Raw genomic sequence first — 16,214 nt, forward strand, 5'->3', positions numbered from 1 at the left:
CAATTAATTCGTTGAGGATGGACCAATTTTGCTACAACATACATTTCCCATAGACACCTGCCTGAGTATACACGTACTCGGTACTCATCCTCAACGGGTCAAGTGGATTACAAAACCTGTATGACCTTCAGATACAATAGATGACATTTCTTGATTAGAAATATTCCCATTCTGAAGCTTTGTTACCTCATCCTCCTGTTTCCACATGTCGGAGAAAACATCCAGCACCGACATGACGAAGCCGTTGTCGATGTTGACGCTAGCCTCCTGAACCAGGACCTTGAAGTATCTGAGGATAAAAACAAACCACAAGATAAAGTAACGTTAATTAATTTGAACATAAATTTTGATTCAATGTCTGTGCTACGGACAGAATTGTGAGTAGCAGGGCATCATCTGAATCTGGATCTGAATCTGTCTGGAAGTAGGTTTTCATGTTTTCTCACATTGCAATATTGCTCAATCAGCCCATCATAAGTGTTCACTGACAAATGCAGCCTCATCAATGAAAATAGCTTAATATGTCATCTGTACGCTACATGATACTGTACAAGGAGAAAGTGTCAAGTGCTTGTGCAGTGAGGTACAACAATATCTTCTTACACATGAAGTATCTTACAGAGTGCAGGAAGATCCACACATTTGAACAAAAGTTGTTAACACAAACAATACAATTGTATCTGCAATCAACATTCATACTCTTACATAACATTAAAAGAGCAACACTTTATACTACAGTGGACTCCCGTTATGATGAAGTCCTCGGGACCGGCAGTTTTCTTTTGTCATAACCGAACAAATAAGCAATGAAAATATATAGAGTGGATAATTTTGCAGCCTGAATTTGTACTTTTTTATAACCTGAATTTTGTTATAACCAAGTTTGTTATAATGGGAGTGCACTGTACATAAAAAGATACATGATTGTAAATGACTTGAAGGCATGCTGATTCCTTTCAATGTTTTAATAAGCTCCAGCCAACGAGAGAGGCCAGTGTGAATGGAATGTTGCCATTTCTTGGACTTACTTGATGGTGTCCGTGCCATACTCTGGCATGTGTCTCCTGAGTATGGACATCTCAATAAATGGTCTCGGTCCTGTCTTCTTGAGAACATCCTTGGGCAGAGCATTGACATGGAGGACATTTGCAAAGTAGGCATCAAAGAGCTGGTTGTCAATCTAATGGGTAAAAGAAAACCAGGAGGGCATTTTAAAAAAAATAACCTGCTGAGGACGAGTCCTGAGTATACCCGGGCAAATGTCCATGGGAAACGCGTGTTGAAGGAAAATCAGTCCATCCTCAACGGGTTAAGAATCATGCCAACATGTGCATTCAGTAAATATTTCATAAACTCAAAGTGATTATGAGATGTCCTTAAAGTGGCAAATAAAAAACGAAACAAATCTGCTCTGTTTAAGGGAGTCTTTTATCACTTCATCCAATATCAACAGTGCACTGCACAACTTAATATGAAGATCTCTGCTGCAAAGGTCATTGACTTCGTACAGCATTAGGTCTACAACTGTGCTGTAATCAATGTTTCTTCGATCCCATTCCCCCATCTCTTCCTCTCCTCTCCTCCCTTCATCATCACCATTTCTATGGTAACAGTTACCATGAGCAACCCAACAATGGCATATCCATCATCATTCATCAACCCTGATGATCTCATTACAAATTTCATAATGACCATTAATACAACACTTTTTATCAACCTCAACCAAGATGTCAAATGTATTTGCCATTACCAGAATATGCCTCAAAGAATCATTCCCAACATCACTTTGCTCTAACTGGTCCCCCTAGCATGCACCATCATTGCAACTTTTAATGTAACATCTATCATACACAATCCATCTCATCATTGCCTAGTAGCATCTCAGGTTCAGCATCGCCATGGCGACCCACCTGAATCTTCTGGATCTTGAGATGCACTCCTTGGTGGTGGTCTGACTGCCGGTAGTGGAGCCAGAGGCCCGGGTTGTGGATCCTCCTCAGGGCTCCCTGGACCGGCTTCACAATCGTCTGGGCCGTCAGATCAGCCTGCAATGGTAGACAAACAATCCACACTCCCGATACCAAATTCTGTCAGATAAATTGATCTTTCATAATGCACAATCAACAGGTCTGTACTAAAAGATATTAGCCCAATAAATCAGCTGTCACTGCATGGGCAGGGCAGGACAGCAGCAAACTACAAACACATACACAAGGTAGCAGTTGACCTTTCTGGAGGAAGAAGTATGATGCACATACAATATCAGGGGTCGCACTTAACTTTTTTTTTTAACTAGCCAGGCGGACTACTTACAATCAATTTTGACACTGAAGCAATGTTTTGGCTAGCCAGACGGACTAGTTACTTCAGAATTTTATGATTTTTAGCTAGTCCGACATGATTTTGGGTGGCCAATGGCCAGCGGACCATTGCCAACTTCGAACCCTGAATATGTAACAGCTACATGTATGACTTCAGTTTGATGATGACGTCTTCTTGTATAGCACTAGTACACGCCTTGAAAGGGTGCTCATAGTACTTGATCTAGAATGTCTCAACTTCAACTGTTCAGTCACTATAATGTTTGCATCTAACATGAGAATACAGAAGGGAAACTTTTTTTGGACCTTAAATTAACATTGGAGTTTTGTACTGCACTAACCTGAACAGTGCCGTTTTCATCCATGATGACGTCCTCTCCATGTTTCCAGGCATTCTCCAGCACTCCCGTCAGCTCCATGCTAAGAGCCTTCCAACGGTTGGCCTTAGACTCCACCTCCCAACGGGCCGGGGAGCTGAAGAGACTCACGTAGGCCACCTCCTCATAGGCAGCGTTGACCAGCGACACGTAGATGCCTTGGAGGGAGGCTATGAACTCAAGGCTTGCTGGCTCTGAAACATTTGCCTGTGGTGGATATAGGATAAGAAAAGGAGGATTTACATGAAAATGTGCAATAAAAAAAAAAACCATACACCTGTCTGCTGAATAACTCCAAGTTTCTTCTTGACAATGTGACAACCTTTATTTCCCCAATCGATTTACTCATCACAAAACAACATTAACCCGTTGAGGACGGTTTAATTTTGCTACAACATGGATTTCCCACAGACGCTTGCCCGAGTATACCCGGGACTTGTCCTCAAAGGGTTAATTATTCAAATTCATGCCCAGATGACACAATCATAACAACTGTCACCATCACCACCATCCAAAATACATGGTGACACCATCTAGACATCTGCCATGAGCACCACCACACTACACTGTACATGGTAACAACATCATGACACTTGTCACCACAACCGCCACTACAAGGTGACGCCATGAAGACACCCGTCTGTGTCATCATCACTGTAGGGTGACAGCATTGGGATACCTGTCATTTGACACCATCATGACTTCTGTCATTTGACACCATCACTTTAGAGTGACAACAGCATGGCATCTGCTACTGACACCATAACTACAGGGTAACACCATCATGACACCTGACACCTCTCACTGACACCATCACTACACAGTAACACCATCACTACAGGGTACACCATCATAACACCACCATTACAAGGTGACTAAATATTATGACACCTGTCATTTGACACCATAACTACAGGGTAACACCATCATGACACCTGACACCTCTCACTGACACCTTCACTACAGGGTACACCATCATAACACCACCACTACAGGGTGACTAAATATTATGACACCTGTCATTTGACACCATCACTACAGTGTGACACCGTCATGACACCTTTCACCACCACCACCACCACCACTACCACAAAGCGACACCATGACACCCATTGCCACCACTGCCAACCACAATACGGGGAAGGTTGCCCCCACCTGAGTAGCTGCCCTGGCTATCCGTGAGCTCTGTGTGAAGAGCAGCACCCTCTGGAGTCCTTCCATGAAGGAGACCCAGTAGATGGTCGTCCGCTGCTTCTTGTTCATCAAGGGGTGCTCCAGGATACCATCTGTCTCTGTCACCTCCTCTGAAAGGTCGTCGTCAAAGGGTTGCAAAGGATTGGGATGTTGGAAGGAGGGAAAATGATAATGACAAAAGTTATGTTAGTCTCTCCACTATGCCCAAAAGATACTGTTTACCACTGGGAGCAGTGGTATAAAACAAGAGACCCGTGGGTCTAGCGCTCACCTGAATATCGCAAGTTCACCTTTCATGCAGTCACATCTAAATTATACACAGCTCTACCAAAACTTGACCAGGCATTCTCAAGTAGAAGATGAACATGTACAATTAGGGCCCAAATTCGGACCCCCCCCCCCCCCCCCCACTCATAGTATCAATTTTAGCTCTATCATTTCTGGTTCTAGAGAAGAGCACTTTTTAAAGATTCCTTAATTTGGGGGGGGGGGGATGGGCAGGAGCGTGGTGCCCATTTTAACCCGTTGAAGACGGTTTGATTTTGCTACAACAGGCATTTCCCATAGACGCTTGCCCGAGTATACTCGGGACTCGTCCTCAACGGGTTAACAAATTGAGATCCTAACCCCCTAGGGATGCTTCATGTACCTACCAAGTTTGGTGAACATCCATCATTTAGGCCCCAATTTGGACCACCCCACCCCTCCCCCTGCCCACAAGAGGGGCACCCCTGGATCTGCTATCAAACAAACTTCAAACTACAGTCATAAATGTAGTATTACTCATAGTATTGACTTATTGTACATTGTAGCTCTATCACTTCTGATTCTAGAGATGATTTTTAAAGATTCCTTAATTTTGGGAGGTTGGGGTCCCTTGGGGCCTTCCAGGTGGGACACAGTGCCCATTTGAACAAATTGAGATCCTACACCCCTAGGGATGCTACCTGCCAAGCTTGGTGAAAATGGGTCATGGAGTTCTCAAGAAGAAGATGAAAATGTACAATTTAGGCCCCCATTAAGACCCCTCCCCACCCCTCTCCCCTGGGTCCCAAGGGGGGGGGGGGGGGGGGGGCACCCCTGATTCCGCCATGAACAAACTTGAAACTACAGTCATCAATGTACTACCTCACAGTATTAACTTAACTCTATCACTTTTGGTTCTCGAGAAGAAGATTTTTAAACATACCTTAATTTTGGGGGTTTGGGCCTCCTGGGGCCCCCTGGGTGGGGCATGGTGCCCATTTTAACAAATTGAGATCCTAACCCCCTAAGAATGCTACCTGCCAAGTTTGGTGAAAATCGGTTTTGGGGTTTTCAAGAAGAAGATGAAAATGTAAAAAGTTTACGCACGACGCACGCCGGACGAAGAGCAATCGCAATAGCTCACTTCAGCCTTCGGCTCAGGTGAGCTAAAAATGTTATCGTTATATTTTCTTTTGGTAGAAGAAAGATCCACCCTACTCCACTGAAGTACCTTGGCAAGATACCGCAAAAACCTGGGCATAATTAAAGGCACTGTGCTCACTTGCATCCTTACCGTCGTCAGTACTGTAGACACTAGCATCATCTCCTTCCACATACAGGCCGTCTCCGGGTAGCGTGCTCCGATGGGCACTCTCACAACTCACTGTCACTTTACCCCAACCATCCTGCAACAGACGTAAGAAATGGTGCATTAATGATAATAATAATAAGTTTTCCCTAGTCTGGACTTGAGCCTCAAACATTTTTTTTTTCTTTTAGTCTTTTTCATGATTTTTGAGTACGTAAAGCTGGCAAGATTGTCTAAATCATTTTAGACCATTTTAGACCTAAATCATAATCAATAGACCATTTTCACACATTGACAGAAAGAGACGAAGGACAGTTATACAACTTCGGTAGATTTTCTTCATGTTCAAATACAGAATACAGCCCTTAAATCAAATTATCAAACAGTAATGATGATAAGGAATATGGTGACTGTCAAAGTGGGTTACATATTCTGCAGAAATATAAAAATATCAACCAAATTGGATTTCAATTTAAAGTTTTATGGGCCCATCCCCACAGAAGATGTAGAGCAATGCCTCATATATATATGATTGTGTACAATATCCTTGCTTAGTGAAAGTGTATGATGAAACCTCAAAATTCCCTCTCTGGACTCGATGACCACTCTCATAGTTCCAGCTGTGTGATATGACTCTTGTCTATCACAGACAACTGTTATCATGGAGGTATAGTCTTCTCTTTCAGTGCTGCATGCCACAATAAAAGATCTTGACTAGTAAGGATGGAATATACGAGGAGGAACGATGCCCGATTGCTCTCACCTGGTCCAGGATGCAATCAAAGCTCTTCTTGTTCCTGTTGTACAGGTTCCACATGAGGCAACGCTCCGCCGTGGGGTCATCCCACGTGTACAACAGGGTCTGGTGGGGCATGAGCAGCAGTCTCCCGCCATGGTTTCTATGGAAACGGAAGACGGGGGAGGGGGTTCAACGATGAATCTCAAATTTAAGACTCCAGGTCATCATCATTGGCAACTTGACAGCATACAATATCAAAAAATTTAGGGATGAAGTACAGGTATTAGAGGGGTCTCAAGATGACCGCACAAGACTTTTAATTTATCTTCACTCTGATCCCCTCCTTGCGGGGGGGGGGGGGGGGGGGGGAGAGGGGGTTTGAATCAACCCCTTGCACTTGTATATAAATATTATCTAAAACAACTTCATCTTCACACTGGATTGTTCCAAGCTGTTCACTGACCAGATATAACACCATTACAAAGAGATGTTTACAGAAATTCGTCAGCATTTCATCCCCTTATAGTGAATGGAATGAGCATCAGACAAAACATGCCCTTCTAACTGCTCAACAAACAAGCGTTAGTAAGGGCAATACTGAGAGAGGAACTAGTAAACAATATGCTAAATGCCATCTTTAGATGATGTCCTTTACACATAGCAAATTCTGGTCACGAATTTATTCCGGCCAAAAACGGAAATTTCTTTTGATCAACTGTGTTCGAGGTGTGTAGATGTTTTCCTCATCAGCGATAGCCACTTACTTTTGGTTGAACCTGAGGTTGACGGTGTCACACAGGTTGTCTAACCTGACTGGTGCATGGCCAGAGGCATATGGTAGGAATGTGACAGTGGTTGGTTCCTGGACTCCGCCTTCCACTTGAACTGTGATACCAGTCTGTCGAGGAATACACATCAAACATGACAGACTTCAATCAAAGCGCAGTACTATATCTACTTCATGATTCCAAAGCTCTTATTGCTATATGCTCCTGACACATTCCAGAAGAAACTCGTCACCATATTCTGAATGGAGTACATGGTTTGCAAACAGATTGTAATGAAAATTTTTTGGTTCCTTTGTATCTAGTCATTCTGAAGTTAGAGAGATTTAGGGAATAAAAAAAAAATGTGTAGTAGACAGGTATTACAAATTTTTAGTTGCTTAATCTTTGACAAAAAACAAGCTAACTATGTTCTTGTTACTATTTTTGAAGTGCACACCGTTTAATGAATCTTAGTGAAATAAAATATAAATATCAACAAAGGCAGCCCACAATAAAAACAGGGAAAAAAGGAATGAGAACACTTTTTTTTTTAATACACAAAATATGTCAGCTTTAAACTCCAAAGTTCACTGACCCCTCTCTCCATCCTCAGGACTGTGGTATTTGGGGTGTCAATCAGAAAAGGTCGTGAACTCAAATTGTCAGGGGTCGTTGACCTCCTCAGGATCAGTTTCATGGACTCGGATCCAGGCCAGAATGGAAGCACCTGTGTTGGATGATAAGAAAAATAGATGCAAAAGAAGAAAACATTATGATTATCAGTTCATAATTCATCCATATATTTGTATATATTCAAGAGTAAAGAACATTAGATCATTACAGTGTACATGTATGTGTAACATGAGGAGGTCAGTATATAAAGCAATACTTATGGAAATGGGCCTCCAGCATACAATATTTAAATATAAAGGGATTAGTACTGACAGTTGAGAAGGCACAATAATGTAATATATGAGTTAAAGTGGTAACTGAATTATAGGAAGAAGGTATAAAGAGAACAAGGAAGTTAATTGAACAGCAAAATTGAACATGATTAAAGGAGACCTCCGGATGATTTTCAGACTTCTACATTTGAACAACTATAAATTAGTTATACCGAGTACAGAGTTTCAGAGTTTATAGTGATTGGGTTGAGGAATAAGAATGTTTTCAAAATTTACAACAAATTGCAATGAACAAGGATGATAACATGGCAGCCTCACCATAAGAATGCATGAGTTGGGGCTCAAGGAAGCAGAACAAAAGAAGACGGCATGCATACATTCTACACAGGTGAACTTGTTAACAAGTGGCATTGTAATGGAATTACACTGCTACATTCTGAAACATGTGAGGCTCCTATGTCATCAACACTGTTCAGTGTAATTTGTTTAAGATTTTTCAGAGAACTGTTTCTCTGCTCAAGGACTACAATAAATTCCACAAATCTGTACATGGAACTGTCAGTTTATGTACTACATGATGTGAAATTATGAAAATCATCTGGAATGCCCCTTTAAGGTATATGTGGGCAAATATGAGGTACTGTACGTAGTGGCAGACTCATACCTCTGATGGTTTGATCTGGACCCACACCCCTGCCTTGACCCCGTCCTCTGTGTAACTCAGGTCCTGGTCAGTCTTGTTGTGGATCAGGAAGTACGGAGTGAGGGTCACCAGCTTGGTGAAGGGTAGGTGGGACATGCGGATGTCCAACCAGAACTGCACAAAAAAAAAAAAAAAAAAGGATTGGAATGCAGTGCGAAGAGGTTGGAGAGGACCAGCATATTTGTAAGTTTACAGTTTGAATACAACAGATAGGAAGGTTATCAGTACCACATGTGTACAAATTAACTTTTATTCCAGTGAAAACCAAACTTGTTTCCTGGAATCTTCTTGTATCAGTCAGGGCAATTGTGATCAACTGTAGGTTTTCTTTGGCAAAGTATTCTCAAAAGCCATGTTTGGTATAAAACAGATTAAAAAAATCTTGAGCAAGACTATCATACTGGTGCAGGACTATCATACCGGTGTGCAAGCTGAGAAGCCTGTTCACATACCGAACAGGGCTGGCCGGAAAATACATTTAAAAGATGGTGCATGACATGTGATAACAATCTGTTCAGAATCTCAAAAATTTATGGCAGTAATGCAGCATTGAATTTTTCTTATTCGTTTGAAAAATTTCTTTCAAGATTGATGTAAACAAGATAGGATGTATTAGGCGTAAATATTCACAACTGAATGATATGTGCCTTAAATTTCAAAATAACAACAACAATGAATCATATTTTAATCCCTTCCCTCTGACTTTGGCCAGTCTCTCACCTGGTATGTCCTGTCGTGGTCTTCGTCCTTACAGGTGACCACCCCTGAACTGCCCACTGTGTCCAGAGAGAAGGAGGCTGACCACACTGAGTCAAAGACTCTCAGCTTGGCCTGGACAAGAACGAATCAAATGCACAAAAAAAGCAATAGAAATAGTCGGAGATTACTCCCAGGCATTCCACTGTCAGGCAACCATTTCCAATCTTTTATCATGTCATGTAATATGATTGTCATCTTTTATCTGTTATCAGAAGTGAATAGTCTCAATACTATTCATCTTCTTAAATAGATCTCCATTGTTTCTAACATCTACCTTCTGTTCTCGGACACAAGTTTTGTATCAGCCAGTCATGTTGGAAGCTGTTGATTCATTGGACATTACATATTGTATATGTCGTCATTTGTCATATATATAATTACCTCCGCCAAGGGGGGAGGTTATGTTTTCGTTACCGTTGGTTTGTTTGTTAGTAGTTGGTTCGTTCGTTTGTCTGTGTGCAAAATAACTCAAAAAGTAGTGAACGGATTGTGATGAAACTTGCAGGAAAGGTTGAGAATGACACAAGTACCAAACGATTAACTTTTGGTAGTGATCCGAGAATTTTGGGGGAATTTATGAAGGATTTTTGATATTTTGGCAGGGAGGGTCAATGAACTAGGGAGTTCAGGCTGCGCGTATTTGAGGTTTGCATGCGCACACTAAAGCGCGTGCTCTACTTTCTGCTAGGGCGAGGTGCGCTGTGCAGCCGAGGGTCTATGACGTAACAAAGGCTTCTATATTGGGAAATCAGGCGGCTTTCAGCACACAATGCAGTACGTATGGGTGGAAATCACTGATCTCAAACAAGATCAGTGCAGGTGGAAATGGGCTGCATGCTTGGCGGAGGTCTGCGCTCTCAGAGTGCTTTTCTAGTTCGTTCGTTCGTTTGTTTGTTCGTTTGTTCGTTTGTCTGTGCGCAAATAACTCAAAAAGTAGACAACGGATTGGGATGAAACTTACAGGGAAGGTTGAGAATGACACGAGTAACAAACTATTAACTTTTGGTAGTGATCCGAGAATTTTGGGGGAATTTATGAAGGATTTTTGATATTTTGGCAGGGAGGGTCAGTGAACTTGGGAGTTCAGGCTGCGCGTATTTGAGGTTTGCATGCGCGCACTAAAGTGCGTGCTCTAGTTTCTGCTGGGGTGAGGCGCGCTGTGCAGCTGAGGGTTTATGACGTAACAAAGGCTTCTATATTGGGAAATCAGGCGGCTTTCAGCACACAATGCAGTACGTATGGGTGGAAATCACTGATCTCAAACAAGATCACGGTGGGGGGCATTTCATGAAGCATTTTTGTCCGACAACTTGTCGGACAAATTTGCTCTCAACCAATCAGATGCAAGGATTTCAGTAGCTTTTAACATTTTGTCAGATGAAATATCTGACAAAACGCTTCATGAAATGCCCCCCAGTGCGGGTAGAAATGGACTGCATGCTTGGCGGAGGTCTGCGCTCTCAGAGTGCTTTTTCTAGTTGTTTCTGTATCTTTCAGTTATTTACAGTATCTTTCCATCATCTTTTGTGTGTCATAGATCAAATATCAAGCAATCGTGGAAATCACAACGTTGAAAAGCACAGTGCAACAGATGAAATAGACAATGTTCCTCGAAAACTTATTGCTCTTTTTCTGGCCCAAAGGGACACACCCACCTTTTTCCGTTTGGAGTTGGAGAAAGTGAAGAGAACGGGGTCTCTGAGGGAGTGGGTGCTGAAGATCTTTCTGGAGCGGGATGCCTGAAAAGGGTAAAGGGAACATTTCATTGTCTCTCAAACATGAGAATAATATGATGATATGATCTCGCATGCCATTGTAGTCTATTCAGTATTTGAATAGCACTACTCTTCCAGAGTATGCCCTGCCAGGTTTATCACCCCAGCTTGGCAAGAATTCCCATTTTCACATCTGTGTCATGATATGAGGAGGACATTATGGGGAACATATCTGGCCTGAAGGCTTGTGTGCCAGATAGAATTTGGATTTGAGATTTTCTCCTTTAACCCGTTGAGGACGGTTTGATTTTGCTACAACACGCATTTCCTACAGACACCTGCCCGTGTATACTCAGGATTCGTCCTGAACGGGTTAAGAGTTTTTGTCCAGCCAGGGAGGTGTCACAGAGATGGAGTGGCAACTTTTCGTAATTCATGCAAACACATGTTTTGGTTCAAGGCGATACAATGGGATGTCTAGCATTCCACTACGCTTTTAAGTCAAGCTCGGCACCGCTCTAGTTGCAAGATGAAGTTCGGAGACGATGAACGCATTTCAACTTTCGTTGAATTACAAGCTTTATTTCACAGTAAAATTTTAAATGAAATACTCGAATTGATTTAGAATAGTTTAGGAAAGAATTAAATATTACAAACATGTATTTCTAGCTTCTTCGTATTGGGCAAATCGAAATTAAATGAAAATTAGGCTCTCTTAAAAACCTAATATTTTTCTATAATGCGCATGTTTCCGCATGTTAGTTTTCTATCTTTTAATCTGGGATGTTTTAACCTTTCAAATAAAGTACTTCGCTAAAGCGTGTTCCAGCATGCTTTTAAACTATTTGCTGTTAAAATTGTCAGTTTTACACTGCATTTTGATTCGCTGCTCCAATTCAAGGTACACAAATTCATTGTTGCCATCACATTGAAAGAGAGAGCGAATTGCAGTAGGGGCAAGTATTTCTAGATGTGAGAGCTCTAGTCCCGATTACTGATGCTCTCTTTTGTCAAAGCACCTGGTTTCCACCTGTAGTTGAACGCATAACTTCTCGGCGGTGCTGCGCATGACTTCAAAGGAGAGCAGGAGTTGTCTCTCCTTCTCTAGCACCTCCCTGGTCCAGCAAACCAAAGTGCTCCCATTCATACCTGGCACCTTTCAACACTAACACAAATGTACAACAAGGACTGATGCTTGTATTCAAACAACAGAATATAAAGTTTATGTGACATCATGATAATCACTTTTGTTGTCCCCCTGAAAGTTGACATGCTAGTTTCTGGGAAAATCCTGGACATGATTTTTCACATTTTTGCAACTTGGTGGCTAAGATGTGAATATTTTGAGAATTAAAACAACGACAATATAACTTCCAGTTTACATTCATGTGCTCCTCCTCCAGAATGCAAAAAAAAATCACAAAAATAGCAGCAATACACGAAATAAAAACTGTACACACATGTATGTCAAATTTTATGCAAACATTTTCCACAGTCATCTAATTCCTTCCTTGCAGGATGCAAAATTGGTGTCTACATCAACTTTTAGGGTAGAAGAAAACTGACTGGTAGAAATGCATCAACGCAATTTGACAGAAAATGATTACAGACAAAGAATGTGCTCCCTTGTACACTGTACTCACTCTGATTTCAACAGGCAGCTCAGACTTGTTGACAAACCAGTACGGGGAGTAGAGGAAGATGTCCCAGGAGCCCCCCTCGCTGGAGCTGTGGGCCCATAGGGTCAGGTACTTGCGCTGGTCCGAGTGGACCTGCTTGGTCGCCATGACGATGGACTCGGTCGTCTTCATCTCCCTGGAGACCGGGAGATGCCCCTCCCAGTTTGCAGAGAGATACTGCTTGACCTGGAGCCATGGGTGCACGCACACATTTTAACATCGCAACATGATAATTGTCAAAAGACATATGAAACAACAAAATCCACAAACTTGCAAAGTGCTAAACTACTGTATAGTGTATATGTAGTTCCAAGCACACATGGTTGTACATCTGTTCATTACAAAGTTCTGCAAAGTAATATTAGATTTAGCAATTACATCTCACAATGAGCTAGCAGAAGACATGAATATCACATTCTTCCTATTGGTTTATGCGTAACTTTTGGCTTACCCCTACCATATATATCACACATGTAGTTTTGATTAATCAACACAAATTCTGTGCAACTGGTTGACATATTGCCCTACATCGATGTAAGATGTCGATGTAGGGCAATTTGTCAACCAGATGCAACAAAAACATCTTGACGGAAGACTTTCATGAATTTGGATACAAATTCTTGTAATTCTTGTAACTATTTGACCTCTTATTCTTCTTCTTCTTCAAAAAAAAAGGAGGTGAATATTACTTATTACAAACTTTGTATAACAAGATTATCAGGTACATACATTTAGAAGTTTTTTAAATATATCTGTTTAAAAAAAATCAGTTGAAATGCTTTGTCACTGATAATGACTCAAATGTTAATTATCATTAGTCCCATTACTGAAGTGAATGATAATAAGTAACATTTACTGGTGGGAAAATACAACTGAAGATTTTCCAGAAGTAATGTTGTATTAAAGATATGACACAAAAACGACCTGTCTCCGTGGAATAAGAAACCATCATTCAGGACATACAAAGGTACAAAGTGTATTATGTAAAACCGAACGTGTTGTAACATAATAGACTTTCTAATAGCTTTAACCTGACCAGAATGCAGCATTTAGGCTTTACTGGTATCATACTAACAGCAGATTTCAAATACAACTTGGCTTTCCAATGCATAAAGAACTTCATGGTGAACATACAATGTATAGTATATACTGATAACAGAAATATATCTCTTTGTCATCCACTGGTTCACCATACCTGGATCTTCATACTCTGAGGTTCTGACAAGTCGGTGGAGTAGATAGCCATCTTGTCTCCTTGCAATAGAAACTTGAGTCCCGTTTCCTGTAGGGGGTCAAGGCCACATCATGACACTTTCAGTATTCATAGATGTAATGCCGCATAGTTTGCAGCCCAAATGTAAAGCTTCTTCTACTTCAGGTTTATCTGCACAAGTACAGATATACAGTTGTATAATTTCATTTTATCATTTTATCATTTCATAGTATCATAGTATTCACATAAAAAAAATGCACACACACAAACAGGTACAAAATTCAGACCAAATCAACTGTCTTCGGTTCAAGGGTGCTAATGGGAATGTAAGACTTTCCTGACAGACATATTATAAGTCAGTGAATGGATTCTGAAATGGGTGGTGGAATTTGATAATCGTCCATGAGGTAAAGAACACAAGATATTCACACACAACTATTTATTACAATTTCAAGTTCCCTTAACAGGGCAGAAACAAGATTGTCAAGCTTTGATGTCAAGCTTTGATGACAAATGATTGTAAGCATGGAACAGACAATCAATTTGATAATTGCTAGAAATCAAGGACAGAAACAAACTTAAAGGCGCATAGTCCCGGTAGTGTAGAGGGCGCTTTTGATGATACTGCCGATCACCGTCAGCATTGATACGAAGATTATTGACGTAATGTTGCCTTCGTTGTCTTTTCTGCGCATCACACAGTCTGTAGCAATGTCAGGGTGCGTGCATATGTGCTCCTTATTATGACATCACAAAAGAAGTTTGCTAAAGCTGTCATCCCCCTCAGCTGAATCATGAGCCGAACTGTGATCGGACCACTGACTACAGTGAATCAGACTTCTTCGGACTCGGGGAAGTGGGCCACAGCGTAAGCGCTAAAGAGGAGTCGATAGCGTAGGTCTCTATAGGAAACTTGCACTGTGTGCCCGCGTACGCATTTGACTAAACCATCGGGACCATGTGCCTTTAAATGGATTCAAGCATGTCCTGTTTAACCTGTTGAGGATGAGCAGATTTTGCTATCAAACACAATTCCCACAGACACCTGCCCGAGCATACTCAGGACTAGTCTTCAATGGGTTCATCTTACCTCAAGGGTGTAGACGAGATCATAAGGCAGGTAGTTGTGGAGGGTGACAGGAGGGTAGATGTCCAGGGTGAAGCAGGGCGCGTCCTCCAGTCCTTGGGGTCTTGGAATCTTCTGCTCTTTCCTTTTCACCTATCATTATCAATTTTACAGTGTGATGAGGGGGAGAGAGTATGAAATATTAACATTTTAACCCTTTGGAATTGGGTGCTTTGAGTGCAGATTAGCACAGAAACCCTATAGCATTACGTTGTACACACATCACTGTCCAATGTCCCTGGCATGGAAAGGGTTAACATTCAGTCAGTATACGTTTGTACATTACTTCTCTGATGTCACAGCTACATGTATTACCAGCACATAAACCTCAATCATTACTGTGTGCTACTTAATCCGTTGAGGACAGACTGATTTTGCTACAACACGCATTTCCCATAGACACCTACCTGAGTATACTCGGGACTCGTCTTCAACGGGTTAATTTGGTATACAAGTTTACTCGGTTCATATCCCAACTACTTGATAATGTCTATTACCACAATTATTTCTGTATGTAACATTTTTTTAAATTGATATCTCCAATGGTAATTCTGTTTTTTTTTTTGTGTGTGTCACTGTCATTAACATTCTCATAACAATGAACACGAGAGCTCCTTTTGTCAAACAGTGCTCACATAATCATTTACACATGTATGTCTGCACCTTTGAATGTTTCTATAACAGATATATGGCGCTATACAAATGCTGTGGGTCATCATCATCATCATCATCATCATAGCTCTACAAGTCTTCTCATTCTTATGCATTGATGTGTATCTTTTTCACCATTCACACTGATATATTGTGCAGAAAAGTACCAAACAAACATATCAACATGTTCGTGGCAGTTATGGGTGTTTTGGGCGTTTTGGGTACCTTGATGTAGAAAGGTGGGAGGGCGCCCTTCTTATTGGGCGGACAGAGATAGGACATCTCGGCTGGCTCCTGGAGGTCCCTCCACAGGATGGGTTTCTCACTGACTCCATACCTGTGTATGACGGGGTGAAGTCTGAGATCACTTTATTGGTGTGAAGTGGGCATGCAGGCATTGCGTAATGGTCATGACACATGTACAGAGTTGTAACATGGACGCCTTCAGAAGGTGTAGAGGGTATTCGCACCCAAAAATTAACAAGATGAAAAGGTTAAAAGAAGAGTCCC

At 41.5% G+C, this 16,214-nt stretch overlaps 1 protein-coding gene across 1 annotated transcript in view; it reads right to left on the reverse strand.

The window, feature by feature from the left end:
• The window catches only part of LOC139710552 (intermembrane lipid transfer protein VPS13A-like), a gene marked incomplete at its 3' end in the record, with an annotated part of 135,295 nt that overhangs the window by 9,058 nt on the left and 110,023 nt on the right, over nucleotides 1-16,214 (reverse strand). Inside the window, exons 54-69 of the mRNA XM_071622486.1 lie at nucleotides 15,930-16,041; nucleotides 15,018-15,146; nucleotides 13,910-13,996; nucleotides 12,679-12,900; nucleotides 10,976-11,059; nucleotides 9,282-9,392; nucleotides 8,523-8,675; nucleotides 7,549-7,680; nucleotides 6,951-7,084; nucleotides 6,211-6,346; nucleotides 5,433-5,544; nucleotides 3,854-4,002; nucleotides 2,663-2,905; nucleotides 1,911-2,045; nucleotides 1,029-1,180; nucleotides 187-289 (exon numbers count right to left, since the gene is read on the reverse strand). Coding sequence (XP_071478587.1) covers nucleotides 187-289; nucleotides 1,029-1,180; nucleotides 1,911-2,045; nucleotides 2,663-2,905; nucleotides 3,854-4,002; nucleotides 5,433-5,544; nucleotides 6,211-6,346; nucleotides 6,951-7,084; nucleotides 7,549-7,680; nucleotides 8,523-8,675; nucleotides 9,282-9,392; nucleotides 10,976-11,059; nucleotides 12,679-12,900; nucleotides 13,910-13,996; nucleotides 15,018-15,146; nucleotides 15,930-16,041 — 2,194 coding nt within the window. The remainder of the gene's footprint in view (nucleotides 1-186; nucleotides 290-1,028; nucleotides 1,181-1,910; nucleotides 2,046-2,662; nucleotides 2,906-3,853; nucleotides 4,003-5,432; nucleotides 5,545-6,210; nucleotides 6,347-6,950; nucleotides 7,085-7,548; nucleotides 7,681-8,522; nucleotides 8,676-9,281; nucleotides 9,393-10,975; nucleotides 11,060-12,678; nucleotides 12,901-13,909; nucleotides 13,997-15,017; nucleotides 15,147-15,929; nucleotides 16,042-16,214) is intronic.

This window comes from Diadema antillarum, unplaced genomic scaffold (genome assembly GCF_040938485.1).
Source record: "Diadema antillarum isolate AM-2024a unplaced genomic scaffold, OU_Dant_1.0 seq00001540_RagTag, whole genome shotgun sequence".
Taxonomy (NCBI): Eukaryota; Metazoa; Echinodermata; class Echinoidea; order Diadematoida; family Diadematidae; genus Diadema; species Diadema antillarum.